The following is an 18,490-nucleotide window of genomic DNA, read 5'->3' as shown; positions in this document are numbered from 1 at the left end:
ATTTCTAAATAAAATGCAATTTTTGTTTCAGAGTAATTATCTTTGAAACATAACCTTCACAAAAAAGTGTTTTATTGTCTTATAGGAGTACATTAGGGTATAAAATCAATCATTTAGCAACTCAGTAGAACATTTCATTTTTTTTTTTTAAATCTTTCTCAGAGAAGCCACTATATACTTCCAATTTAACTTTTTTTCCCCTTTCCTAATGGAATCATATAAGTAAATAAAATAACCTTTCAAAGTCATTAAAACTTTATAGAAAATTAGTGGCTGTATGATAGATTGCTTTTCCTTTGTTTGCAGCAGACAGGGTAGCTTGAAGTCTTGAGTGCGATTATGACACATAAAATAGCATCTTCTTTCTTAGGGAACAGATTTGGACTTAAAAATGCATGGATTCGGTACTCTGCTTTGAAATTAGACAGATGTTTATACATATCAGACGTACGGACTATTAGTCCCTGCCCTCAACAACGCAACCATTCACCCAATAAGAAAGAGAAAAGTTGTTCTTAAGAAACAGACCTATTCATAATAGCACTCTTAGTTACATGGTTGCAAAGTTAAGGCAACATTAGATGTGATAAGGAGATACTGATAACACTGCACACATTTGGACTTCCTTGGTCTATGGTTAATTATCACCGGATGTACTTTCATAATAGCTTATTACAATGATGTTAGATTGATGGTGGCCTTGAGTGGGTAAGCTTAATTTGAGCTGTATTAGACAAATCTGCTGCAAAAGACACCTTTTAAATGTGAAAGAGCAAAAATGTTACTTTGAAGGTTAAGGTGCACCCGACCCAAGCCATGGTATTTTCAATTACCTAAAATGCATGTAAAAGCTGGACAATGAGTAAGGAAGACTTGACAATAATTGATGCATTTTAATTATAGCATTGGAGAAGAATATTGAAAGTACCGTAGATGGCCAAAGAGTCCTGGTGTGGGACTGTAAAGTTAGCAGTTGAAACCTACCAGGCACTCCTCCTAAATCCTAAAGAAGGTCTCTATGAGTTGAAATCAACTTGACAGCACTTAACAACAACTACATGAACTACTAAAAGAATAAACGAGTCTGCTTTGGAAGAAGTCCATCCTCCTTAGAAGGAGAATGGCAAGACGAAGTCTCATGAACCTTACATATATTATCAGGATGGACCAGACCCAGGAAAGGACATATACTCAACAAAGTAGAGCATCAGCAAGAAAGTGGAGATGGACTGACACAGTGGCTATATCCGTGGCTTCAAATGGGAAAACAATTGAGAGGATGGCACAGCCATGGTCAGTGTTTCATTCTGTTTTGTTGTACCTAGTGTTGCTATGAGTCAGAACCTAATGGATGGCACCTAACACTCCATTTCCTATTGCTCCATAAAAGAATAACTTCAAAATGTAACCACAGAAAACAATAGACGTTTATGATCTCACCAAGTTTTCGTGGTTAGCACTTTGGGACCCGCTTAGTTGTGTGGTTCTGGTACACGGTCTCTTGTGCACTTGGAGCCAAGATGTCAGCTGGGCTCCAGTCATCTGAAGGCTGGAAGACAGATTTTCTAGGTGGCTCCTTCATATGCCTGCCACGTCGGCGCTGGTGGTTGGTAGGAGGCCTCAGTTCTTGCCCCAGTTTCTCACTTCTTATGACATTGTAGCTGCTTCCCCTGGGATGAACCACCCAAGAGAGAACAAGACAGAGCCCAAAATAAGTACATTTTATCACCTAGTCATAGAAGTTACAAACCATCATTTCCACAACATTTCATTGTGTTTATGGTGTTAGGTGGCATCAAGTCGATTCTGACTCATGGTGACCCTATGAATGAATTGCTGCCCAGTCTTGGGCCATCCTCACAGTCCTTGGCCTGTTTAAGCTAAACTTACTGAGGGTCTTCTTTTTCACGGACTCTGTAGTTTACCAAGCATGACGTTTCTCTCTAAGGACTGATAACATATCCAAGTGACATGTGCCCAACCAAGTCTTCCCAGGCTGGCCTCTAAAGATCATTCTGGCCACACTTCTTTCAAGACAGACGTGTCTGTTCTTCGAGTAGCCCATGGTATAGTCAATAGTCTTCCCCAGCACCATAATCCAAATACAGCCATTTCTTCTGGATCTTCTTTATCTGTTGGCCAGCTGTCACATGCATATGTGGTGATTGAAAGTACCATCACTTGCATCAGGCATACCTCAGTCTTCAAAGTGATTTGTTTACTTTCTAACACTTTAAAATGGTCATTTACAACAGATTGTCCAATAGAACATCACTGATTTCATGACTAGGGGGTCCTCATGGCACAGTGGGTTAAGCATTGGTTTAACTACAAGGTCTGAAGTTCAAATCCACCAGCTGCTCCATGGAAAATATGTGGTTGACTGCTTCCGTAAAAATATATAGTCCCAGAAACCCGATGGAACAGTTCTCCTCTGTACTGCGCAGTCACTTTGAGCCAGAATTGACTTGGTGGCAGTGCGTTTGGGTTTGATTTGAGGACTTGCAACACTTGTGATGAAAGTTTGGTTACATAGGTCTTACTATATTCTTGTTAAGTGTCATCGAGTCTATTCTTACTCATAGCGTGTCTGAGGAGGGAATGGTAGACTGGAACTGCCAACCTTATAGTTGGTAGTCCAGTGCTTATCCTACAGTGCCACACCAGGACTCCTCACGTTACAGAGGCCAGCTCTGTTTAGTGTGAGAGGTTACTATTCAAGTGTATGAACTTCAGGAAGTGAAGCTATTCAGGGCCATTTTGGAAGCTGATTTCCACAGAGTACAACAATTCTTCTTTTGAATTGTTAATAAAGCTTGTCTCAAGAAATGATGCCTTCTTCTTCTTGTCCTTTTTTTAAACATCCCCTCAGCTCTCCATTCAGTACCTCTTAATCAACTGTCCACTTATTTCCAGATGCCAGTACTTTCAAGTTGAACCCTTATTCCTCAGAACACTGCTGTGGTCCACTTCCCATCCTTCCTTCCTCTTGAATTCAGCATAATAAGGGGCATAAAAAAACTTATGGAAAAATGGAACTTGAAGGTAATGGGATTCTTCCTTGGAGTTTTCTAAGCCCCATCAGGTATTTATTGAGGGTAAACTATGTGCCCGCCAATGCTTGTGAACAAAATCACTTCCTTCACAAAACTTACCCTTTATAGCAGTTGCTCTTCATAATCCGTGACCCCTAATGACCCACAACTTCCATTTTGTCCTATTAGGATCCTGCTAAAATTGCTACATATCTAATAGGACAAATAAACTCAACCTAAGATATCAGTGATTAGTGATACAGGCATTTGATTATTTAACCCACAGAAAAACCAAGTGGGAGTTTAAGGCACGGAGATAACTAAGGTACAGTCAAGTGACTTCTTCACATAATAAAATCATTAATATAGTTTTCACCATGCACATATCACGTAAGGATCATCAGCAACTAGTTACATAGCTCATTTTGCCATTTCCTTTCAAAATTGACACACTATGATATAAATTTCCACAAATATGGTGAATAAATATGGACTTCTGGTGTGGCACTGTAGGATCGGCACTGTACTTTCAACTACAGGTCTGGAGTTCAAATACACCAGCTGTTCCTCAGAAACCATACACATGGTCACTATGAGTCAGAACCTAATTGACAGCACTTAACAAGAACAGCAATGATAAATATGGTGAAGAGACTTTTGTTTGAACCACAAGATCGGCGGTTCAAACTCACCAGCCTCTCCTTTGAAACTCTATACAGAGCTGCTACGACCCAGAACCTATTTGATGGCCATCAACAACAACAGCAACAAATATGTATATAAGAAAGTGTTCATTTAACAACTAAATATGTATAATTCAGTGACACTGATTACGATCATCATGTGCAGCCATTATCACTGTCCTTTCCTTAATTATTCTACCAGAATCACAGAAGTGCAGTACTTCTTAAACAATGACTTTCCATGCCCTCCCTCCCCTTCCTGTTAGCCCCTAGTAAGCTTTCATCTGTATATATTTGCTTCCTTTATATAAGTAAGTGATTGTCTCCTTCACGGTATATGTTTGCTGGCTAGTCCAGTGTTTCAGGACTTCTGACATGTTATACCTGTAATTAACTCTAAAACATCTTTCTATGGGGCTTTGTTTATTTTGTTTTTTCTAGTTTTAAAACTGTTTGGGCCAATAAGTCTTTCTTTCAATGTCAGATTGGTCAACATTGAGGAGGAAGTAAATGGAAACTAATGACATATTCATCAAGTTGATGACGGGAATGATTCATAGGATCCAATCACTTAACACTTTCATAAAATCGATATCAAGGAAAGAAAAGGGATTCTTATACTAGTAAACTGTATTTGTACTGTCAGTACGCAGTGATTTATGATGCACCTGTGGCTGGGATTAGGATATTATAAATGGAGGAAGAATAGAAGGCTCATTAATTTTTTATCCCCACAGGTGGAAGACATGCAGTGGGCTAAGAGAGAGCACGTTCAGCCAGCGTCTGTCTGCAGTCTGCCATGTAAGCCCGGGGAGCGGAAGAAGAAGGTGAAAGGAGTCCCTTGCTGTTGGCACTGTGAGCGTTGTGAAGGTTACAATTACCAGGTGGATGAAGTCTCCTGTGAACTTTGCCCTTTGGATCAGAGACCCAACCTCAACCGCACAGGCTGCCAGCTAATCCCCATCATCAAATTGGAGTGGCATTCTCCCTGGGCCGTAGTGCCTGTGTTCATTGCAATATTGGGCATCATCGCAACCACTTTTGTGATTCTGACCTTCGTCCGCTATAATGACACACCTATTGTGAGAGCTTCAGGACGGGAGCTTAGCTATGTGCTCCTCACAGGGATTTTTCTCTGTTATTCGATCACCTTTTTAATGATTGCCACACCAGATACAGTCATATGCTCCTTCCGCCGGATCTTCTTAGGACTTGGCATGTGCTTCAGCTATGCAGCTCTTCTTACCAAAACCAACCGAATCCACCGAATATTTGAGCAGGGGAAGAAATCCGTCACAGCGCCTAAGTTTATCAGCCCAGCGTCCCAGCTGGTGATCACATTCAGTCTCATCTCCATACAGCTCCTTGGGGTGTTTGTCTGGTTTGTGGTGGATCCCCCCCACATCATCATTGACTATGGAGAGCAGCGGACACTGGACCCAGAGAATGCCCGGGGAGTGCTCAAGTGTGACATTTCTGACCTCTCACTCATTTGTTCCCTTGGATACAGTATTCTCTTGATGGTCACTTGTACTGTCTATGCCATTAAAACAAGAGGTGTCCCAGAGACTTTCAACGAAGCCAAACCTATTGGATTTACCATGTATACCACCTGCATCATTTGGTTAGCTTTCATTCCCATCTTTTTTGGCACAGCTCAGTCAGCAGAAAAGGTAAGTGTCAAGAGCTGCATTTCTCAATGTCTTTCCCTGGCTTTAACTTCTTCTTGGAGGATATTTTCCCTCCCTCCTATTGGCATTCTCTGCGGTTTATGTCATTCACATTTAGGGATCCATCTCTGAAGGTCAATTTCTTTTGAGTATGTGTTGATTCTTTTTTGAGGATATTTTCCTTCCTTCCTATTGGTTCATTGGTATTCTCTGAAGATGCTGAGGTGTATGCCATTCACATTTAGGGATCCATCTGGGAAGGTCATTTTCTTTTGAGTATGTGTTGACTATGGCTGATTGTCCATGAGGAACACTTGAATAGATCCTCCTTGGCCAGGGTGGAGTCTGACAGACCTCACATCACTTTCTTGGTCTTTCTTTCCAACTCCTTTATCTCCCAACATCTCTGTTCTTTTCTAAATTCTAATTACAAAAGGGAAGAGAAAGGATGGACGCGGTGATAGAAATGAGCTGACCTGGAGATATCTCAGTGCATGCCAAATGCCTCCTTTTTGATTCTAATGTGGATAACACCATGTCTTTATAATTATTATGATTTTTATTATAGTCAAACAATCACACCAGAAATAAACCAAAAGGCTTCAGTTGGAACCATTTTACTATTTCCACTCAGTCTCCTCTCTTGTTACCTTCCCACGTGATGATAATGAGAGGCAAGGATTGGAGAGGACAGCAATGAACAGTGACATAAAGCAGTATATGTTTGTTTTTGTTTTTGTCAGAAGGTGAAGATTGATTGAACTTTCCTATATAAGAAAAGGAGCTATACTTTTCCTTTGTCACAACTCTCCCCCCATCAAACTTTGTGGTCTGAAACACTGTCAGGGCAGAACATCTGCATGTGAAAGAGAACAGTTGCTGAACTGGATGTGTGTCCTACTTTGTAAGCCCAGAGAAGTAGAGAAGTAAGGTCACCCCTGAATTCTGAGGTATGGGTAGTAGCCTGGGATAGAAAGAAGCCAGCTAGAAATTAGGCAAGTGCCATCTTTCTGCAATGGATAGCCCTTCATCCCTCGTGTGTGTTGGAGAAAATTCTCTCAAAGTGAGACCTTGACAAAACAAAGTGTTCCATCTTCCACCTTCAGGCCAAGTTGTGAAGGGATCAGAGATCCTGGGAGTATTTATATTGCCTAGGCCATAGCATTCCCAAGCAAGGCTCCGCATGATCCTTAAGTTCCAGCTAATTCAGAGGAAAGCACTCAACAGGGAACAGAGAGCTCATTAGTATGAGCATTCATGCCTTACCCAATCAATGCGGCCTTCAACAGGGTTTGGACAAAAAATGTACTTCAGCATACTTGCTGTAGCGGAGAAGAAACTTGCATTGGATTCCAAGCCCATGACCTTTCATGACTCCTATGGTCTGGTGGAAGTCATGAATATTTTACATAGGACCAAACACTCAGCAGGGAAGTAAAATAAGGCAATTTGCAGTTCTACAACCAAGAAGAAGAAAACTTTCTATTTTGACATATGCAGATGGAAACTTATTAAGATCAAGATTGTTTGTTTAATTTAGGAATGAAACGTCTAAGTTGGGAAATAAGTTTCTCAAAGTGTCTATGGGGTCTTTTTTTTTTTTTAATGGTTAGTAGAACTAATCAGGGCAAATCAATGTTTTTGAGACTTTGGAAATGCCTAATTATTAATACCATCAACTTAAGCAGGACTTATATTTGCTTTGAAACTAGAATTGCCTTTTTCACATTTTGTTTTATCCAGAGAGGGCCATAATAAATAGTGTTTCTGCTTTTAGGTATACAATAAATATTTGAACCAAACAAAATCTCCTGAGCTCTGTCATCTAACTTCTTTTATTTTTTTCTTTCTTCACATCTTTTAAATTATTGCCCGTTTCTATTCTTAATATAATAACTTCCAAGGGCCAGGGAGATAAATTAAATGTTATTTCATTAACTTAGCCAGTGATTCCATATTTAGAATAAGCAAACATGATGGTAATCAAACTGTTGATAGCATCATAGAACTTCAAATGTGCATAAAAGTAAGGGATTTTTTTTTTTTATATAAGAGGAAAAATGACTATTACTAATGTATATGTTGTTCTTGTTAAGTACCATGGAGTCAGTTCCAACCCTCTATAGGGTTTCTGAGGAAGGGCTGGTGAGCTTGAACTTCAGACTTTGTGGTTCAAACGACATTGCAGTCCAGCACATTAATGCACAGAGCCACACCAGGACTCCACTAATGTATATAATTATGAACCAATAGATCTATTTTGGAAGAGGTGCAGCCAGAGTGCTCCTTGGAGACCAAGATGGCTAAATTTCGTCTCTCATACTTTGGACATATTGTCAGGAGGGAATAGTCACTAGAGAAGGATGTCATGCTGGGTAAGATGGAGGGTAAGAGAAAGAGAGGAAGACCCCCAACGAGATGGATCAGCCAGGTGACATCATTGATGGACTCAAGTGTGGAAGTGGTAATGAGGTTGGCCCAGGATCGGACATTGTTTTGTTCTGCTGTGCATGGGGTTGCTATGAGTCAGTTCCGACTTGATGGCACCTGACAACAACAACGATATGTTTATATCATGCCCTGGTGTGATGCTACTAATTAAGGCACTAGACTGCAAGGTCGATTTGCACTGCAAGGTCGGCAGTTCAAGCTCATCCGCTGCTCCTCAGAAACACTATACAGGGTTGCTATGGGTCAGAACCGACTCGGTGGCACTTAACAACAACATAGATGGGCTCCTTGTGGTGGTGGTTATGTGTTATGTGCCATGAAGTTGGTCCCAACTCATAAGTAACCCTGTATATGGTTTTGAGGTTGTAAGTCTTTACTGGAGCAGAAAGCCTCATGTTTCCCCCATGGAGCTATTGGTGGATTCAAATGTATTTCTTTTCCTTGCTAGTGTGGAATTAACATTAAGTCAGAGGAGGAAATAACAGATCATAAAATTTTAATTGGAATTTATTTTGCATTTATATATGATTAAATATGTTGTTGTTGTTAAGTGCCTTGGAGTCGGTTCTGACTCAGAGCCCATATAGAGTTTCTGAGGATCAGCTGGTGAGTTTGAATCGCTGAACTTGTGTTTCAAACTATGCTTTTTAAGGAGCCTGGGAGCTACAGTGGTTAAAGTGTTCAGTTGCTAACCAAAAGGTGTGCAATTCAACTCACCAGTTGCTCTGGGGGCAAAAGCTGAGTTAGGTGGCCCCCACCTAGATTACTATTCTTGGAGACTCTGTGGAGGCAGGTCTACTCGGACTAATAGCATCACTATGAGTCAGAATCAACTCCATGATGTGGGTTTGGTTTTGTGCTTTTTTTTTTTGCCATATCTCTTAAAATTTCTAAAATTAGTTTCAACCTGACTTTACGGTCTAGTGCGTATTCTACAGTGCCACACCCAAACTCAATGATTGAGTGTAGAAAATATTGAAGAAACCATAAAACGGGTGGGTTGAATCGCACACCTGTTGGTTAGCAACTGAACACTTCAACCATTGTACCACCTAGACTTCTTAAAAGATATTGTTTGTTGGTGTTAAGTACTATTGAGTTGATTCCAACTCATAGCAACCCTGAATTGGGTTTCTGAGGAGCAAGCAACTGGTGAGTTTGAATGCCAATATCATGGCTCAAACCAAAGATGCAGCCCTGCACCTATCCTACAGTCCCACACTAGCACATTGTTGTTAGGTGCCATCAAATTGGTACTGACTTATAGCCACCCTATCTATGCACAACAGAACCAAACACTGCCTGGTTCTGGGCCAACCTCACAATTGTTGCCACACTTGAGCCCACTAATGCTGCCACTTTGCCAATCCATCTCACTGCGGGTCTTCCTCTTTTTCTCTGACCCTCCACTTTACCAAACATGATATCCTTCTCCAGTGATTGGCCCCTTCTGACAATGTCTGAAGTATGTCCACCTTGACCTCCAACGGGTACTCTGGCTGCACTTCTCCCAACACAGATCTCTTGGTTCTTTTGGCAGCCCATGGTACTTTCAGTGTTCTCCTCCATGATTCAAATGCATCGATTCATCTATGGTCTTCCTTATTCCCTGCCCAGCTTTTGCATGTGTATGAGGTTATTGACAATACCATGGCTTGGGTCAGGTGCACCTTAGTCCTCAAGCTGACATCTTTGCTCTTCAGCACTTTAAAAAAGTTTTGTGCAACAGATCTGTCTAATGCAATACGTCATTTGATTTCTTGACTGCTGCCATCATGAGAGTTGATGGTTGATCCCCCAAAAATGAAGTCCTTGACAACTTCAATCTTTTCTACATTGATAAGAATGTTGTTTATTGGTCCAGTGGTGAGGATTTTTGTTTTCTTTACGTTGAGATGCAATCCATACTGAAGACTGTGGTCTTTGATCTTCATCAGTAAGTATTTTAAGTCCTTTTCACTTTCAGCATGCAAGGTTGTATCATCTGCATATCACAACTTGTTAATGAGTCTTTCTCCAATCCTGATGCCATGTTTTTCTTCATATAAGCCAGCTTCTCAGATTATTTATTTGCTCAGCATAAAGTTTGAATAAGTATGGTGAAAGAATACAACCCTGTTGCACACAGTTCTTAATTTTAAACCATTCAGCCTTCCCGTGCTCTGTTCGCACAACTGTCTCTTAGTCTGTGTACAGATTCTTCATGAGCACAATTAAGTGTTCTGGAATACTCATGCTTCGCAATGTTGTCCATAGCTTGTCATTATCCACACAATCGAAAGCCTTTGTGGAGTCAATAAAGTACAGGTAAACATCTTTCTGGTATCTACATCAATAACTACCAATTATAAATAGTTAATATTTTGCTACTGAGGCACTATATATGATACAATGATATGTAATTTTATTTTATTTTAAAAAAATTCTATCTTCTATTCTCGCAGCATTTTTATTATTCAAAACGACATATAAAGGGCTTAAGAATATCTTCATTGCTCTTTTTCTCCACATTGTTGAAATGATTGGCACTAACATTAAAAACTAATATAAACTTTTCTATCTCTAAAAGGAAGCTTTAACTAAGTTTTATTAATTTTGAAGGGTCAAAGAGATGGTCAGTTCTGCTTTTATGTGTAATGTTCAGTCTGTTAGCCTTACATTATCAACTCACTCGACTGCCACAAAGAGGCAACTCTCACATCCATTAATTCAGTAGCTCCTTATTGAGTGCTGCCTATTAGCCAGTGCCAGCCAGATAACAGGCAGGCTCATGAGCAGGGGACACCAGTGAGCGGTCAGAGCTGAGAGGAGAAAGCAGAGATCTGTGTATCCTGTGACTATTCATTGAACAAAACCAAACCCAATGTCACTGAGTCAATTCCAACTCATAGCGACCCTGTATAGGGTTTTCTGAGGCTGTCAGTGTTTACTGGAGCAGAAAGTCACATCTTTCTCCTGCAGAGTGACTGGTGGGTTTGAACTGCCAATCTTGAGGTTATCAGTCCAGTGCTTAACCTACAAAGTATCTGTAACACAAAGCATGGCAGAAGAACAAACATTCTTCTAGTATGCATTTAATTTTTCCTGGAGTGATATCTGTGGAAAAGAACCCACCTAAACATACAGGCCGCTTTGAAATGAAATGAGAAGTAGTGATAAAACACAAAATGAGTTGACTAATTCAGACAGCTGCTTTGGAAAATCTCTGGGTGAGATTAAGTTATAAAGAGACACACTATGGTGCCCCCAAAACAGACAGCTCGGGAAAGGGTGTTTCCTTCAATGATAAAGCAGCATTTCATTTCCCCACGCTACTTAGATTTTTAAATCAAGATGCATCGTGTTTTTCCAATAGATTTTTATATCATCATTTAGTCTCTTTGTGCCTACAGCTGCATTCTATTAAATCACTGTTTAAAAAGGCGTGTTTTCTTTTTTCTATAGAACAACGGTGTTAAGGAGGGGGACAACGTGTTGGCATGGCTGCACACCCACAGAAACTCACATAATTGTGCTGAAAAGACAGAAAAATTAAAATATAATTAACTTAATGATCAGGAAAAGAACCTTCAGGGATGGTTCGGGGTTACTAGCATGGCAACAATCTCTTAAACACATATTTTCCCAACTCTAATTGGGCTAAGAAAGTCAACATTATCAGACAAAGGTTAAGACTCTGCCAAGCTCCAAGAGCATCAAGTGGAAAGAAAACAAAACATACTCAAACTAAAAAGAAAAGAAATCTCAAAAATGCCCCAAACCCTATTTGGCTGAACCAGATTTTCTTCTTTCATCTTCTCTGGATGAATGGAACTTGGGGATAGTCTCAGGTTCCTCCCTAGACTCACCTCTAGTTTTGCGTTTTCATCTTATCTCGTACAGATGTGTGGGGAAAGTGTCCCACGTTTGTCTGGATGAATATAACTCTTAGTTGACCGTTGCTGTTGGACCATGTCAAGGTGATGGGCCTTGTAGGATAGAGTAGAGCCACCCAGAGAGTTCCTCAGTCAGACTCTTTAGGAGAGCACATCACTAGGTCTTTTTTCGCATGGAGCTGCTGGTTGGATTGCAACTACTGATCTCTCGGTTAGCAGCCAAGCACTTAACCATTGTGCAACCAGAGCTTCTTTGGTTCTTAGGATAAGACCTTCCCATATAGTTGTTGTTGTTGTTAAATGCCATCAAGTCAGTTCCAACTCATAGTGACCCTGTATTGGGTTTTTGAGGAACAGCTAGTGGGTTTGAACCACCAATCTTGCAGCTCAAACGGACCTTGCGGTCCAGCACATTATCCTACATCACTACACCAGGACTCAGATTCCCAGTAAACATGCACTGACTGAGTAGTGGAATGGCCTGCACAGTAGTGAATATACTGTAAACCCTTCTGTAGGGATCACGTCAGACTGAAACATAATGTATCATCTTATTTATCTAGAGGGGCATTAGAAAGTTAGTGGGGAAATGGAATGAAAAGATGATGGAATTTTTCCATGAGCTTTTGGAAGCCCCCTCATACATTTTATTATGATTCCCATCATAAGAACATTTTTAAAAACCAAAACAAACCACAAAAATTCTTATTTAAATGGTGCACCACATACATTATTTAAAATAAAAAAAAAAGTCACTATCACTAAGCCTGAAATCAGTTCCAAGATATTGAAGGAGAAATCAAAGGAGGGTTTATCATAAATGTCCCTTCTGTTAAATGCTATCTTTTGTTTTTAAGAGACTCTGTAAAGTTTTCCGAGGAGAGGTTGGTGGTTTTGAACCATCAATCTTTTCTTGGCAGTCAAGTGTTTACCCTACAACACCACACAAGGACTCCATAACTGTCCTTAGTTCTAACAGAAAGACATAAAGAAAAAGAGAGTAGGTGTGATTCTCTAGGCTCCACCCCTTTACCCATCACTCTATTGAAGAGGTAGAAGAGCACAGAGTTCTGGAGCTAACAAGTGAAGTAAGAAATGGCAAGCGTTTGTCAGTGTGAATGTTGTTGTTGTTGTGAAGTGCCTTCGAGTTGGTTCCGACCCTTAGCGACCCTGTACAGGGTTTCCGAGGCAGTAAATCTTTACAGGAGCAGAAACCCTCATCTTTCTCCCACAGAACAGCTGGTAGTTTCGAACTGCTGACCTTAAGGTTAACAGCCCGATTCGTAATCACTCTGCTACCAGCGCTTATGTGAATACTTGCTTTCAGATTCTGGCTCAGCTAAACTAACTGAGGAAACATAGACAGGTGTTGTATTTCTAAGGATGTTGTTGCCCCATACCATCCAGTTGGCTCCAACTCATACTGACCCTATGCATAACAGAATGAAACCCTTGCTGGTCCTATGCCATCCTCACAGTTATTGTTATTCTTGAACCCATTACTGGGGCCACTGTGCCATACAGTTGGAAGTCTTCCTGTTTTTGCTGACCTAAGCATGATGTCCTTCTCCAGGGACTGATCCCTCCAGGTAATATGTCTGAAGTATGAGAGACAAAGTCTTGCCATCCTGGCTTCTAAGGAGCATTGTGGATGCATTTCTTTGAAGAAAGATTTGTTTGTTCTTCTAGCAGCCCATTTCAAGAGGTAGCATATGATCAAGAGCCAATGGAATTAAAGGAAGAAGTCCAACCTGCACTGAAGGCATTGGCAAAGAACAAGGTTCCTGGAATTGATGGAGCACAAACTTAAATCTTTCAACAAACGGATGCAGCACTGGAGGCATTCACTCATCAATGTGAAGAAATTTACAAGAGAGCTACCTGGTCACCCAGTGGGAAGTGATCTATATTTGTGCCCATTCTAAAGGGAGGTGACCCAATGGAATTAGGAAATAGTGAACAATATCATTAATAGCAAATGCAAGTAGAATTTGGCTGAAGATAGTTCACAAACAGTTGAAATTGACAGGTATCTACCATTGGTTCAAAACAGATTTACAAGAGAACATGAAACAAGGGAGATATCATTACTGATATCAGGTGAATTTTGGCTGAAAACAGAGAACACCAGAAAGCTGTTTACTTGTGCTTCATTGCCTATGTAAAGGCTTTTGACTGGATGGGTCATATAAGCTATAAATGACATTGAGAAGAATGTATATTCCAAAACACTTGAATGTGCTCAAGAGTAGCCTGTACATAGACCAGGAGCCTACCATTCGAACAGAACAAGAGTTTAAAATCAGGAAAGGTGTGTGTCGGGTTTGTATGCCTTTACCATACATATTCAAGTTGTATGCTGAGCAAACAATCTGAGAAACTGAATTATAAAAGAACATGCATTAAAATTGGAGGAAGACTCATTAACATCCTATGATATGCAGATGATAACAAACTTGCTTACTAGAAGTGATGAGTGCTTAAAATTCTTATTAATGAAGATCAGACATCACATCCTTCAGTATGGTTTGCACCTCAATGTAAAGAAACCAAAAGTCCTCACAACTGAACCAATAAATAGCATCATGACAAATGGAGAAAGGATTGAAGTTGTCAAAGACTTCATTTTGCTTGAAGTTACCATCAGTGCTCATGGAAGCAGCAGCCAGGAAATCAAATGACGTATTGCATTAGGCAAAGCTGTTGCACAGTACTCCTTTAAAATGTTCAGGAGCAAAAATGTGAGTTTGAGGATTAAGGTGCACCTGGCCCAGCCATGATATTTTCAGTTGCCTCATATACTTGTAAAAGTTTGACAATGAATAAGGAAGACTGTAGAAGAATTGGTGCATTTGAGTTATGGTGCTGGAGAAGAATATTAAAAGTACCAGGGACCGCCTCAAGAACAAACAAATCTGTGTAGGAAGAAGTGCAGTCAGAATGCTCCTTGGAAGCCAGAATGGCAAAACTTCATCTCTCAGACTTCAGACCTGTTATTAGGAGGAATTAGTCTCTGAAGAAGGACATCATGTTTGGTAAAGTGGAGGGTCATCAAAAAAGAGGAAGTCCCCCAATAAGATGGAGTGGCCGAGTGGCAGCAGTAATGGGCTCAAGTGTAACAACAGTTGTGAAGATGGTGCAGGACCTGGCACTGTTTTGTTCTGTTTACTTAGGGTTGCTATTAGTTGGTGCCGACTAACCAAAACAGCGTAATCCATGAAGGTAGGAGTCTTACTTGGTTTTGCTCACCGAGACCCTCTAGTAGTTATAGTAGTTAGGATAATATCTGGGCCAGATTACATTCTCAAAAAAGAAAAAAAATTAATGACTGAATGTATTCAGATGAAATGAGTGGGAAGATCTGATTTGACTTATTCAGTTATTGCCTTAACCTGCCCAGTTATTTAGATTTCATTTGTGCCGCCCCTAACTGAAAGTATTTCTTTAAACATGGAGGCATGCCTGAGCGTATACATCATCCAGATCAGAACAGTTAGAGAAGGCTCCGAGGGAGCCAGGCACATGTACAACCAGGAAAGAGAGACTGAAAACAGAGAGTTTGTCCTGAGGCAATATGTAACTGCCTTCACATATTTAGCAGAAAATACTGAAGGAAAGCAAAATGTCATAAGAAAACAGTTGCTAAAATCTATTTCAAAATGTGAATAACTATAGCAAGAGTTGGGAGAGGTAGTTCTGAACATAGTAATAAAATTTCTGCTTCAAGACTATTCTAGAGGAGGAAAGAAGTACCTAACACATCTAGGGACACTGTAAATGTGGAGTGGGCAACATTGGGAACAATTTACACAACAGATCAGAAGGAAGGTAGCCTTCCAGCCAGACCTGTCCACACAGTTCTTCATTCCTTCAGGAAGAGGGAAGTCAAATTCATTATCAGCATCCAGCTTGTACATTTGTGATTGTCCCATATCTCTTGGTACACTGTGTAACACTGTCTTCCCTTGTCAGCTTATAGTCATTTGAAACCAATCCCTTTGAAGGCCTCATGAAGCCCCGAGTGATGGAGCTGTTTCAGGTATTAGGGGAGTTTTTACTTGGAGATGACATGACAGTTGCAATCAAGTCTAGAAGGGAAAAACCAAATAAAAAAGGGGAAAAAAAATGGAAAAGTGTACGTGATAGCTTTTATGCACTTAGCTAGAGGCTTGGTGGCACAGAGATTAAACACTCAGCTGCTAAACCCAGGATTTGTGGTTCTAATCAGAAAGATGAGGCAGTCATCCTCCCTAAAGATTGTTGTTTTTGTTAAGTGCCATCTAGCTACTTCTGTCTCTTAGTAACCCTGTATAGGTTTCCAAGAAACAACCGGTGAGTTTGAACCACCGATTTTGCAATTCAAACCGACCTTTCAGTCTAGTGCATTATCTATCCCACAGCACTACAACTTTGGGGCATTTCTGCTTTGTTCTATAGGGTCATTGTAAGTCGGCATGGACTCAATAGCAGTGTGTGTGTTTATTTTTTCCAACAGAATGCACTTAATCAAAGAAGCATGCTTGTGAAGTTGTTGAAGAAAAGTGAAATACAGAGAGTACGGGATACTCTAGCATAGCTAGCCCTCCTAAGTAGCTCTCCTAGAGAAAGCTGCTTCACTGGGCTGACCTTTCTTTGTTCCCCTCTAGGGGTGCTACATAACATTACTGCAGAAAAACACCAACTTAACACGTTCAGCAATTCTTTGGGAGATGATCATCTTATCTGACAGCAGTAGGAAGTATTGGCTCATTGAAACTTACTTCCTACTTAGATTCTCTGCTTCTAGTTTGGGGGGTCTTTGAAGAAGCTGTGGGGCCTCTGATTGTTGTTACATGCCATCCAAAGTTTTTTAATCGAATCAGTTTGACAGTTTCTCAGAACAAATGAGAATAGTTTAATTAACTAGCCAATTAGATAACCAACTAGGATGGTAGTGGTGTGCTGTGGAGTCAGTTCCGATGTATAGCGACCCTGTACAGGGTTTCCAAGGCTATAAATCTTTACGGGAGCAGAAAGCCTCATCTTTCTCCCGTGGAATGGCTGGTAGTTTTGAATGGCTGACCTTGAGGTTAGCAGACCGACTTGTATCCACTATGCTACCAGAGCTCCTTACAACATATAAACATATATGTATATATATATGGTGCTGTGGGATAAAGCACTGAACTGCATGGTCGGTTTGAACCAGAAAGTGAGCGGTTCAAACTCACCAGCTGCTCCTCGGAAACCCTATAGTGGGTTGCTATGAGTCAGAACCAACTCAACAACACTTAGCAACAACAACATATGTGAGGTACCATGGACTGCCAGAAGAACAAAAATAAATCCATCTTGGAGGAAGTACAGCCAGAATGTTCCTTAGAAGCCAGTATGGTGAGATTTCATCTCTCATACTTTGGGCATGCTATCAGGAGGGATCATAAAGTGGAGGATCAATGAAGAAGAGGAAGACTTCCTATGATTTGGATTGACACACAATGGGCTTAAATGTAGCAATGATTGTGAGGATGGGTCAACAGCAGTGCTGGTTCTGTTATACGTTGGGTCGCTATAAGTTGGAATTGACTCATGGCAGCTAGCAACAACAGCTAGTCAGACATCACTAATATGCATCACTAACATTCAGTCTGTGAATCAGGCCTTTATGTGATTTGGACATTATGTCTATTCCTGAATATTCTATAGCCTCACAGACATGCTTCACGCCTTAACAGTGATTGCCGATGTGTTGAGAGGGATTCACTTTTGGGTTTGGTCCTCAGTCCTCACCATTAGCAGGTTCCTTAGGCCTTAAGTAGGGCCCTCTGGCATTTTTGTTAGTCTTGTGGCTTTCAGTGGAGGTAGTCCTTTACCAACTGGGAACATGCTTTTTGTTTTTAAGGCTCTTAGTGATTGCCAAGTGTGACGTGCCTAAATCACAAGTAATAGGATTTTTTGTGTTGTTTAATGAGCTTTTGTCACACTTCCAAATCAATACCTTTGCCTCTTGCTGCTGCTACACTAGCACTCCTCCTTTCTCTGTGTTTGGAGCCATGATGCACTTCACGGTAACATGTTTGAAAGAAAATTCAACAGATAAAACTACATGACACACAGATTGCATGTTGCTACCTACAAACAGAAGCATACACTGTTGTACGGTAAACATTTCAGATAAAAAGTACAGTGTATGAAATCCTGTAACACAGATGTGTATTACATCTATCTATCCATCCATCTATCTATCTATCTATCTATCTATCTATCTATCTATCTATCTATCTATCTATCTATTTATATGCACTGTACTATCATATAAGGAGCTCTGGTAGAGTAGAGTCTATGAGTCAGATTGTTACCCTCACGATCAGCAGTTCGAAACTAGAAAGATGAGGCTTTCTGCTCCCATAAAGATTTACAGTCTCAGAAACACTGTACAGGTCGCTATGAGTCAGAACCGACTGGACGACACACATTCACCACCACCACCACCACCACCATATACCTGGCCGTGCAGTTGCTTTGTATACAAGAGGTATGAAATGCATATGTGCATTTGGGAAGCTATTGGTTACTGACATCTTTAACCCTGAACACCTGAAAGAGGCCTTATGCAACAGATTTGCCTAATGCGATACATCCTTTGATTTCTTGACTGATGTTGCCATGAGTGTTGATTATTGATCTAAGCAAAATTAAGTCATTGACAACTTCAATGGTTTCTCCATTGATCTTGTTATTATTTATTGGTCCAGTTGTGAGGATTTTTGTTTTCTTTACATTAATGTGCAACCCAT

The 18,490-nt window shown here is 40.5% G+C and overlaps 1 protein-coding gene across 1 annotated transcript in view; it reads left to right on the top strand.

Moving 5' to 3' along the window:
- The window catches only part of GRM8 (glutamate receptor, metabotropic 8), a 1,194,828-nt gene that overhangs the window by 1,047,764 nt on the left and 128,574 nt on the right, over window positions 1-18,490 (top strand). The window contains exon 13 of the mRNA XM_006859342.1: window positions 4,456-5,391. Coding sequence (XP_006859404.1) covers window positions 4,456-5,391 — 936 coding nt within the window. The remainder of the gene's footprint in view (window positions 1-4,455; window positions 5,392-18,490) is intronic.

The sequence above is a fragment of the Chrysochloris asiatica genome, unplaced genomic scaffold (genome assembly GCF_000296735.1).
Source record: "Chrysochloris asiatica unplaced genomic scaffold, ChrAsi1.0 scaffold00032, whole genome shotgun sequence".
Classification (NCBI taxonomy): Eukaryota; Metazoa; Chordata; class Mammalia; order Afrosoricida; family Chrysochloridae; genus Chrysochloris; species Chrysochloris asiatica.
Note: the sequence above shows the minus strand (reverse complement) of the source record. Positions and strands in the feature narration are given on the sequence as shown.